Source organism: Pholis gunnellus, assembly GCF_910591455.1.
Source record: "Pholis gunnellus genome assembly, chromosome: 8".
NCBI classification, from domain to species: Eukaryota; Metazoa; Chordata; class Actinopteri; order Perciformes; family Pholidae; genus Pholis; species Pholis gunnellus.
Genome location: NC_136534.1, coordinates 12,459,691 through 12,471,033, shown reverse-complemented (window position 1 = coordinate 12,471,033; position 11,343 = coordinate 12,459,691). Strand labels below are relative to the sequence as shown.

The 11,343-nt window shown below is 39.5% G+C and overlaps 2 protein-coding genes across 3 annotated transcripts in view; one reads left to right on the top strand and one right to left on the bottom strand.

The window, feature by feature from the left end:
- The first annotated feature begins 2,639 nt into the window (after nucleotides 1-2,639).
- LOC306699560 (uncharacterized protein) lies at nucleotides 2,640-5,740 on the top strand. The gene is made up of 3 exons (XM_079164197.1): nucleotides 2,640-2,845; nucleotides 4,376-4,498; nucleotides 4,689-5,740. The coding sequence occupies exons 1-3, from the start codon at nucleotides 2,797-2,799 to the stop codon at nucleotides 4,895-4,897; spliced, it is 381 nt and encodes a 126-aa protein (XP_079020323.1). The 5' UTR covers nucleotides 2,640-2,796; the 3' UTR covers nucleotides 4,898-5,740.
- A 249-nt stretch (nucleotides 5,741-5,989) lies between these two features.
- LOC306699558 (focal adhesion kinase 1-like) overlaps nucleotides 5,990-11,343 on the bottom strand; it is a 55,444-nt gene continuing 50,090 nt past the window's right edge. For both annotated transcript variants that reach the window (XM_079164193.1, XM_079164194.1), the window contains 5 exons: nucleotides 10,375-10,478; nucleotides 9,211-9,366; nucleotides 8,662-8,742; nucleotides 8,421-8,506; nucleotides 5,990-8,066 (listed from right to left, as the gene is read on the bottom strand). In XM_079164193.1, coding sequence (XP_079020319.1) covers nucleotides 7,940-8,066; nucleotides 8,421-8,506; nucleotides 8,662-8,742; nucleotides 9,211-9,366; nucleotides 10,375-10,478 — 554 coding nt within the window. In that variant the 3' untranslated portion in view covers nucleotides 5,990-7,939. The remainder of the gene's footprint in view (nucleotides 8,067-8,420; nucleotides 8,507-8,661; nucleotides 8,743-9,210; nucleotides 9,367-10,374; nucleotides 10,479-11,343) is intronic.

Sequence of the window (11,343 nt, the reverse complement as noted above, 5' to 3'; positions counted from 1 at the left end):
TCTCTGCTGCACATGAAGAATACCGACAGTATCATATCAGCAGTCGTAATGTGCATTTGCTCGATTCTCCTCTTTATGGCTGTCTGTTTTAAGCTTGAACCACAATTTTCCCTTTACATTTTTGTTTAAACATTTTTTTTTTAAATATAGATTTATACACATACAGTATATTCTGTAATGTGTGCTTGTTCCAGCACTTACATGAAGCTGGAGCGGCCTTCTCATAAAGGCACAAACGGCTATATGGAGCTTTACGCTTCTATAAATTGAAATATTCAAACCCAAGACATCGTCATTTTATATGGTTGCGCACTATTACACCGAATGAAAATTATTTTGCACTATTACCCCAAGTCAGCGCAGCATATTTGTTTCATTTGGAGTCTTTGTGAATCCTGACTAGAATGTAAAATGATGTCCTATGGTTTGAACATTGCATGGCTTTGCAGCACAAGTGTGTAATGATAGACATAAAGGTGCAACATGGCCTCTGACAGTTATGAGAAGATCAGACCAGCAACATAAAGCACTTGTTACTCTTCATCGAGGATAAACAATAAATAAATGACTTGTGTTGAAGGTGGCTTAGGTGCTGGAGTCTGATCCGGTTGTATTGCAGGTAGAAGGTCCATGTCACCTGTTGTGTAAATGTAATGTTAGTCATATCCAGAACATCATTATATAAAGTATTTTTTTGTATTTTGTCATCCTTAATGTCACCCTTGTGTATTACATATAGTTAGTTCCACTGTACTACTGTGCAATTATTTTCTTAAGATTGACTTTGCAATGTTAACATATAAGAAGAGACCACACTATTTACTGCAAATATCCTGATGGCATGTGTCTATGAAATCCCTGCAATGCATTTTGACTTTCAACATACAATATAGCTGTTTAATGGAAGTTTTGGTTTGTTCCCTTTCATTCAGCATCGCATAGTATGAGAAACACGAAACACTGTAAAGTTACTATTTTATCAAGCTGTTTATTGTGATCATATTACACTGATCTCTGCGCTAATTCTTTCATTCTTTGCTGACTGAACTGCTTGAGCTTGAGTATAATTTATGAACGTCAAATGATTTTTAAAATTTAATTTATATTTTTCATTGTTAGGGCAATGCAACCTGCTTGTTTCCTTTTCTATTAATATGAAATAAAAATAAAAATGTAACTGACTTTAAGGTTCAGCAAATTGGAAAATAAATGTTTGTGTCTGTGTGTATGGGTTGATGTGTGCGTGCCAGTATTTCTATCAACATGTGTGATCAGGAGACAAGTCATAGTTATGGCAACTGCTGGACTAGTTTCTGTTAAGGAAGTTTCATGTACGCATTGTGAGTGTGTTTATTGTCTTATTACATAAGAACAAGACAAATATCCTCAATGTGTCCCATTAAGATTCAGGATTGGTGTCAGGAAATACATTTAATTGACAGAGAATTCCCCAAAAAGTGTGTTTGTATCTGTCCTAGGGGTGAAGGTGCATGTGGGCTGGGTGTGTACTGGTGCATTCCTCTGTTAACACTGGACAGATATGAGGATGACGTGATTCCACATATCGAGTGAAAAACTTTTACATGATGCTGTTTTTTTGTTTTGTTTTTTAAGTTTATTTCACAGTAATTGGGATCACAGTCAATGTTCACTATTAGACAGGGAGGGTGTGGTGTTGTTGGTCAGATAAGGTTTTGTGGCAAGATCTCATTTATTTTGATGAAAGGTTTTTAAATGTAATAGTATTGCAGTGATTCCAGGAGCCAGTGGAAGGCTGTGAACACAATGAGGGAAGTGACTTTGATAAACGTAATCACACCTTCATTTACAAACATATCTGCAACCTTATATTTGATATGTGTCATTGGCTAATGGGCCGAAAGATCATTTCCACAAATAATGTATAATGTATAATAATGTTCATAATGTTTTATGTATATTTGTGAACCTGCAATAACACTTTTTTGGGGCCACTTGAGAGCAGCAACAAACAAGTTGTGAGCACGGCATTTACAAATACATTTTGAGCTAATATGTCAGCAAACAGTTGCTTTTTAAGCATCCATCAGATACAGGGCAAGCTTTGTCTTTTTGTGTGGCCTGACAAACACCACTTCTTATAAGACCTAGATATTTGGGGGCTAAACAAGACTGGTCGACAGGTGACGCGAGTTCATGAGCGGGAGGATTGATAGCTCGGACAAGTCTGTAATAACAGCAGGACAGAGAGTACAACTAGAAAGTTGAAAAAATAACAGTGTTGGGGAGTTTTTGGAAAGATAAACAATGAGCTGAAGCTCACACGAAAGCTCCTTAAGGCCAAGGGGAGCTGCAGATTCAGGTGATCATTTTACGTAGGTTCATCACTCAACCCTTTTGACATTTGATCATTGCTATAAAAAACATTGATCATAGCCACTTTAATGTCAAAATGTCATTCCTGTTTTTGTTATTCCTACTAGATGTCCTCATGGTGGTTATTATTAGATATAAATGGGAGGTCCCTCTTAAGTAAAGAAAAGAAAGTCAACAAGACTTGAAGAAGCCCTGCAGCACAGGTTGAGCTGCACGTACTGAGTCATGACATAACTAATATTTGTCAGACACACATTGTTTCAGTGAAAGCCAGTCTAACTCAATCAGCCACACTGTTTGTGATTGGCAGGAGATAAATAAAGGACCAGTATCTGTGAAACCATAGCGAGATCTTGGAATGTCATGCGCTCACAGGGCAGGGCACACCAGGTTTGACAGCAGAGGTTCGGGTGGAGAAAAGACACTCCTGTGACACCTGACATGAAGATGCTGCTCGGGGTCGTGCTCCTCTCCCTCCTCGTCCCACCAGGTATGTAAGATAACCTCAGACTCTTACAAGGTAAAGGTGGTAAGCGGGACATTAGGCGCTTAGAGGCAGTGACTTTGTGTACAAATCTTGTAGGGGATTCAGTAAAGGCTTCAGTTTAAGGGTAGTTAATAACTGCTCCCTTCCTTGTGTCTGTCTTAGTTGTCATCTAGAATGACAACTGTGAGTTCAATAGGAGTTTAGTCAAACGAACCATGGTTAAATGTTTATTTGCTGGCAATTTCATGATGTTCTGACACAAAGTATACACACCTTGTTTTGATTGTACAGAATAGATACAATGATAATAATATCATAAATAACAGAATATGACAAATTTATCCAAAATAATCAAAGAATGAACATAAGATGAGATGGATTTATTATCAGGGTTGCTTTGTTGCTGAGGTTGTTGTTTTGCACTCTGACAGATTGCTGTTTTTTCTATTTCTTATTTATTTAACAATTGATTAATAATTAACTTGTGCCAGATGGTTAGGCGTGTCTCTAAGACCTCACCATGTGTTTCAGTGGCTGTAGCAGTATTGGAAATATGTAACTAGCGTAAATGTTTTATTCAAGATTTGTAAAAATGGGCTCTACAGAAATAAGACATGTTTTAATGATTTAAGTCTTTGGGTTTCTAGCCGTCAGAATAAATCTGGGTTCATTTTAAACATTAGATGTGCATTCTTTTACTGTGATGCATCACCACTGTGACAAAAGGGAGCAGAACAATAACCTGAATGGGAGGAACAGTATGCAGCATACTTTTCAATACTCGTAAGCAAGCTGGACAAGTTTTGACAAAGTTGTCTTTGGGAGTAGCTGTCTTTCTAGTTTGGGGAATTTTTATACGCGACTCTGTGGTGTATTATACACATTTATGTAGTTATGTAATGTTCTTCCTCTATAGTCAGACTAAAAATGTCTAATAATTCCCAGCCTGCCATAGATTTAGCATTTTAATTTGGGGCTTTCATCCAGGGAGCAGACAATCAGGAGCCTCATTTTGACTCCCAATGCTTGCTAGAGAAAGAACAACTCTGTCTTCATTTGTTGTGCATCATTCTCAGAATTATCTGCATTTATGTCACAAAGACAGCAAAAACAAGTTATTTCTATTCTAATCTATGATTTTAAATATCAATTCTTAAAGTATGTTCTCAAGCAGACAGTAGTCCCAACTTCATTAAGATTCTCACATCCTGTGGAAAATCTAAATTCAAAACAATGGTGACATAATAATGAGTGACAGGGTGAATAAATAAATGAGGGGAAAGACTGTATTAGAACAGATCAGGTTTTTCCCTAGTAACTTCTATAAAATGTCAAAATCATCAAAACTCTGATGTGATGAATCTCTCTTGGCTTAGACCTCCGTACAGGAACCAACAGATCTTCATGGAACTTTCATCAACGGACTTACTATATGTTGTGTACTTTATATTGTGCACTGGCTTATCTCACATATTTAAACTTACTTCAAATCTTCCTTTCTGTTTTTTTTTGCCTTGTCCCTCATCTCTGCAGGGCTGTCACTGATTTGCCAAGTGTGCAATAATGCTCCCACCAATGACATATGCAACAACAACAACGTCACCCAGGAATGTCTGGCGCCTCTGGACATATGCATGACTGTCATCGACGTTTCAGGTATTAATGATAACACAATATGAGGTCATACCCCTGGTCAGCAATGTAAAGAACTGCTGATTTTTAGAATCCATGATCTATGAAAATGTCTTTTAGAATCTAAAAGTGTCTCTAAAATGGGCAAAACACAGTATTTAACTAAGGAAATAACTCGCTCTAATACCCTGCTGTTTGTGTGTGTGTTGTTCAGGCACTGTCAAATTTATTTCAAAGTCGTGTGCCAGTGAGGCCACATGCTTCGGAGCTAACGCGGCAAACTCAGTCGACGCAAACGGAAATGGAAACACTGTCAACTGCTGCAACAGCTTTAACTTGTGTAACTTCAGTGGAGCCGAGTCCATTCACACACACACAGTACTGCTGTTGACTGCAGGTGTATTATTACTGCTGTCACACTGAGGTTTGTGCTGTCAAAAGCTGTGGGAGCTACACCGCGGCTGTGTATAGAAAAGCGTTTTGATGAATGTCTCTAAATCTGTCTCAATAGACTGTGATGTTATGTAGTATCATGTTGAAACAGATTAGCTCTTAAATTATGCTGAGATTGTGCTTTAAACACGTGTAACGCTTATCAATACCGTACACTAGTACAACATTAAATATGTTGACAGGACCCTGACCTCCCTGTGGTGGTGATGTGATGATTGTTATATTTAAAAAGCCGTCATAATGTATTATGGCTTTGACTGTCTGTTAATGATCTAATACTTATACTTCCTGAGAAATCTCAGGAACTTGAACACTATCCGATTCATGCTGTACTATGCTTAATTATTCTAATGGATTGTCCAAACTACAGCCTGAAACTACTTAAGATGGTCTACATGTATCACAATATAAGCAGCAGTATGTATGACTTGCTCCGATCACCTGCCTCTTAAATCCTCCACCTGCAGACACAATCAGGGGACGAAGTCTCATCTTTGGTTGAAAGACTCTTTTTCTATTCCGGACTCAACATTGAGACGTTGAAACCAGGAAAACCATTTTTGTTTTACAGTGGATTTGAATCTGTGTAACTCCTTTGAAGTTGATGGTTTGAAGACAAGAGAAATGACTTTACAGGAGAAACTACTCGCTGTGGAACTTAAAGGTCGTACTTGAAGAAAATAAATTAAAATGAGATATAAAATGGACCACAGCGGGGAGTTTCCCTCCCCACGCCAACATTAACATAAAAAAACCCTCTTGATAATATGAAATGTAATGCTTTCAAATAAATCTCTATCAGGGATAAACAAATGTGAACAGTCTGATTTCCTTTTTGTCATTTTTTTTATTTCATTTTTTTTTCTCCTCCTATTTGACAAGATGGCTGATTTAGCCCAGAAGACAAAATAAAAACCAGTGTTTACTAGTACTAGTTCTGTACAATTCACCAGTGATTCACACCAGTATAGCTTACAATATACCAACATGAGCAGATTTACACAACGACAAGATAAAATAGATTGTTTTTTACATTTTTTTAATCCCTATAAAACCCAGATATTTGAACGTTTCATTGCTGGCTAAACCTGGAAATCAAATCTGGGTTGAATAGGGTTAAAAATAGTTAGGTTTGTTTTTTTTTGGTGCTGTGCAAATATGCTCTTCTCCATACCTGTATATCATGCTATACTAGTACAGTCACCAGTATATTTCATATAGCAGTATGTCATACTCCATGTGGGGTCACTATTAACAAAGACACATGTGATCTGCTGTATTTTCAGTTCAGTGTTTTGTGTCTGCAGGACAAGCTCCAGTCATGTGGCTCCACATTTCATGTGTGTGTGTGTGTGTGTGTGTGTGTGTGTGTGTGTGTGTGTGTGTGTGTTTGTGTCCCTGGGGACTGTTGGTTGGAGGGACATATTTAAAGAGTTACACCTGACAAAAAATGGGACTCAAAGCACGGAGGTTCCAGTTGTGAGGTTTGTTTGTATCCCCAGTAAATTCACTTTGTGACACCGGTGGGTGAGGGGACAGTTAAAGGCGTGACACCAGTCTTGTATGGGGAACAACTGAACGCTATTAGGACTGTCGGTGAGGAGAAAGAAAGGAGACGAGACACGGTCCTCACAGAAATAGGCTCAGTCAAGCTCAGTGACCAGTCTGAGACATGATGTCCTTCTCTTCCTCTGGGACAAACAGGAAATATCCAGTTACACTAAGTAAATCCTCAAAACCCACCTTCGTTTTTTTTTGTTTTGTTTTTGCTCATCAGAGTCAGTGCTGGGATTGAATATCTGCTTGTATTCTAAGTGTTCAGTAAAGAGGAAGAAGATTGTGACTGCTGAAACAAAAAAACATGGAGCCAGCCGATAAAAGGGTTAACTAAAAAGAGAAGGGAGTTTCCTGTCTGCGGTGTTTACCCAGACAGAGTCGGATTCTTCACATTTGGAGTCTTTAAAACTGGCTCAGAGAGGAGTTGAGGAAGACTTCACGAAGGACAGGAAGAGTGAAAACAATAAGGAAAGAAAAGTGTGTGAAATAGAGGAAAAAAAGGCAAGGAACGCGTGTTCTTTCTTCAGGCAGCAGACCGCCGCTAGACTGTCCTCCAGTTTTAATACCCGTCTCTCTCCCTCCTTCTCTCCCTCCTTCTCTCCCTCCTTCTCTCCCTCTGCAATTTCCGAGTCTATAAATAAAACATGGTGAGACGGGAGGGAAGACGGGAATGGATGGAAGAGGCTGCTTCTTCAAACCAACGCTGTCTTTACTGTGAATGTCCTTGCTGAAGCATCCAATCAAAGCAACGCACGTGACCAGAGCTGAGTAGATAACATGTGGTCTGATCTGCCCATTCAAAAGAATCCATGGTGATGTGGGGATTAAGTTCACATCCAGGGGGTCACGACACACGATACCAACAAATGTATTGATGATGGCCGCTGGCTGACGTCTGAGTCCATTTCCACAGTGAAGTTTCATGCAGATATGTTGCCGATCCAACGCAGTCTGATCAGGTTCTGATGGCTTTGCTTAAGAGCGTAATCCCGATAAGACAAATCCACCTGATGTCGACAGTTCCAGATCTAATCACACCCGTGATAGTGTTTCTCTCGGAGGGTTTTAGAACCTTTTAATCCCGTGATCGCAGGAATCCGGCTCATCTGAGGTCTAGACCCATATTCTAAAAGTCCCGACACTTCCGCTTTGACTTTCCTCCTCGCGTCATTATATTACAGTCCAAAGAGAGAGAAGCTGCCAGGTCCTTGATTCAGGAAGTGTTTTTGCTCTGTTCTTGTATTACGAAAGTCACAGTGGTGGAGAGGCGTCCTCAGCTCCCAAAGGATACGACATCTAACGATTCTTCACAGGCTGTTGTCGTTGCTTTTCCTCCTTTGATGTAAAGCAGTCAGCTTACACAACTCTCACACATCATGATTCTCCATTGCTAACGGTAACCAAAGTGATGATAAAAGACCAGTTTCCCGTTGGTCAGCTCAGCCGTCCGCGGGGCTAGTGTGGGCGGGACTGGGACATCATCTTCAGCCGTGATTGGTCGATGACATCCAGCAGGTTTTTGGCATCTACTGCGAGAGCGTGAGCCGCCGTCAACATCTGCTTCTTATAGTCCTGCTGGAGACTGGGACAAAGCGAGAAACATACACACAACATCACGTACACAGGTTGGTACTGGTGGTAGATGAGCGAGTGAGGCGAGTAGTACAATATCAAAGCCTCTATTTGTACAATTTTAAAATCTCTGACTTTGGCGCCCCCCTGTGACAGCATCAAATAAGACAGTGTCCTTAACAGGAATGATAATGTGCCCTGTGATTGACTGCACCCACTAAATATATAAAAGAAACTGTAATAAAATACAAGGTAAGAATGTATGTCTATTAGACGAAAACGTCATGATGTCTTCCAAAAGTAAGGCACTGTAAGTCAATGAAAACTATTCTTTCTATATTGTAATGTTAGTATTTGAACATACCTGGTCATCACATACTGTTGGGCTAACTTCATCTTCCCAATCAGCTCGGCCAAGTCAGAGTTCAGAAGTTTCTGTGCCATCTCGATCTGTTGAAGGAAACCAGAGTGTTAAATATCAATCTGGTAGGATAAGATACCAACGTCAACGGATGCTAGTGTGAATATAAATCAACATTCAATGAAAATAAGGAAACATAATTGATTCCACACTACTCAAAATAGATAATAATGTGTGACTTTACCTCTCTGTGTGTACTGGCTGGAAGTTGTGGTAGAGTCTCATCCACTGTGGCCAATAACGTCCTCAACGCCAGACCCACGTCCTGAAACACGCAGACCGTATTACTCAGATTAGGATCAAAATCATACATAACAAATAGGAAATTAGGGAATAATTAACATTGAAAAAAAATACTGTACATGCAGACTTAAAAAAAAAATAAAAAAATCATAAAGTGATTTAGAAAACACCAGATTTAGATTAGAAATAAAGTAATATTTCCTACACAGAAAGATATAATCAGTGTGGAGAAATAAAATAAAAGTATAAGACAAAGGCTCTCATGTGAGGACTTCAATTACTAAATACCTACATTTAATAGCAACATCGAGTGAGAATAAAAGGTCAGATCTGTGGAGTCTGGTTAACACAAATGATTCATTTGAAAGGAGTATTTAAATTCAGCCCTCTGAAGAGCTGTGCTAAATAGAACAGCACTAATCAGTGTAATGCTTTCAAGTTTTAAGGTCAAGGTTTGCAGCTCAAGAGAGGATAACTGAGCCTCGGTTACCTTGACCATGGGAACGTATTCCTCTGGAGGAGCTGGTTGAATCTTGCTTGACATCTCGATCACGGCTTTGACCAATCCTGTCACGTTCTCGTACACCTTGTCGTTGGAGCGGTCCAGGTTGGCCGTGGGGGGCGGGCTTATCTCTTGGGGCTGCAGCTGAATGATGAGAGAGCACAAAAAAAAAAGCAATGAGTGACTGAATGGGACCCGGGTGACACCCGGCACGCCACACAAGAGAACGAGTGCTTTTCTGGCCCTCAGCACATCCAGAGGTAGAAAGTAAAACATACAACACTGCTTTTTAAATAACCAAGTAGATAAAACAGTTTAAGATGAACAGAAGAGAACACAACTGCTGAGCGCTGTCAACTTACAAAAAACTAAAATGAGTAAATCAATGAATGCGAAAAGGCCCTGATCTATGACACAAAATGTTATGTGTAGTTCTCTATTTTGGCCACTAGATGGCAGTAACACATTGGTATACATTTATATAATTACAAATAAATAAAGTCACAAAAACCACAAATTTGGCTCAAAGGGCTTTTCAATCTGTGGGATAAATGGGGAAAATGTTACAAAAAGCAACAAAGGAGGGATCCCTCTTCAAGCCTTCAACACTGCTTCATTAGTTCAAAATGTTTTCTAGTGTGATTAAAGTAAGATAGTGTCCAGTGTGAGAGAGGGGTACATAAATACTGTTAGTATAAGACAACAAGCACAACTATGAAGATTTGGATGTTAGTTTGGGGCATAAAAGACTGTAGAAACTAGAAAGCGGACCGGTATCTACACAAAAGGGAACAGAAGGTTGAAATAAATGTGAAATAAAAGAATCTGGGTGTGATCGACTAGCAGACAAGACGCACAGTAAACACACACGGACAGTGTGCTGCTTACCCGCCAGGGCTAGAGGTCGACAGTAAGGCAGAGTGCAGGAGGAAGAGGAGGAGGAGGAGGAGAGAGGAGAGAGGGAGGGAGTAGCCAAAAGAAAAGAAGATAAAAGGAAAATATTAAAGCATTGAAAACATGCAACCTGTATATTTAGTAAATGTATCCTTGTCTGTGTGTGTGCAGGTTTTTCTGTGTATTATCATGCATTAGCATGTTTGTGTGCAAGTCTTTTATGTGGGTTTGTGTGTGTTACTGTACGAGTGTGCGTACCTTGACTCCATCGTTGTAACTGTCTCCAGTATTTAGACAGGACAGACTGCCCACTTGGCCCTGGGCTCCAGGTCGAGGGGGCTTCTTTGGGGGCGCTGCATGCTCTGCAGGACAAAAAACATAAAAGTGAAAATGATTTCTCCTCGTAGTTTTACAGTCTCATGCATACAAGTTCTGGACAAATTGTACTTTTACATTCTTCATTCTTCTCTTGCTGAGGGACCAAAGTACCCCAACAAATGATGTGATAGTTCAAATCAGTATCAACGTCAGTGTGGCGCTCCAGCTAAAGATTATTTTCATTATTGATATGTCTATGAAAAAAGTGACATCATTAAAGTCTAAAATCAAATCAAATGAAAATGATATAAAACACTGATTAAATCCTCGAATTTGAGAAGCCGTTTGGCATTTTTAATTTATTTAACATCTGAAACAATAACTCAATTATTTAATAAAACGTTGCCAATGAATTATCTCTTGATTGACTAATTGTTTCAGCGCAACATGACAATAAACACTTCAATGATGAAAACAGAAGTGCAATGACAAAAAACTGTCCCTCAAAATCTCCCAAATCTCCCAAATGCAAAACTATTTTAAGCTGATTGTTTTTCTACATCGTCTGTATTCGGCTGCCTGCACGGTGCGCATATATTCACACTTCGAGCACACAACATATTGAGCTTGACCTGCAGTCTGAGTTTGCTTACTGGCTGCAGAGTTCACAATCTGATCTGTCCTATTGTGGCATCAGACCGTAAACTCTGCAAGCAGACAGTGACGAACACAGACTGACACTCAATCTGCTGGTAGTGGGAGATACAGAGTCGGTATACTCAGGGTGAGTACATAGTTCTGACTCACCCTGAGACAGAGCTATGTAATGGTATATGTGTGAACTGCATACTTTGGGAGATTAAAAAAGACAGAAAGAGGACAGATTAAAACAATAGCGGTTGTATGTAA

Bases quoted from the DNA above. Each gene is read 5' to 3' on its own strand.
- LOC306699560 (XM_079164197.1), top strand. From the start codon at position 2,797: ATGAAGATGCTGCTCGGGGTCGTGCTCCTCTCCCTCCTCGTCCCACCA. The intron at 2,846-4,375 runs GTATGTAAGATA...TCATCTCTGCAG, and splicing joins CTCCCTCCTCGTCCCACCAG to GGCTGTCACTGATTTGCCAA. The intron at 4,499-4,688 runs GTATTAATGATA...TGTGTTGTTCAG, and splicing joins GACTGTCATCGACGTTTCAG to GCACTGTCAAATTTATTTCA.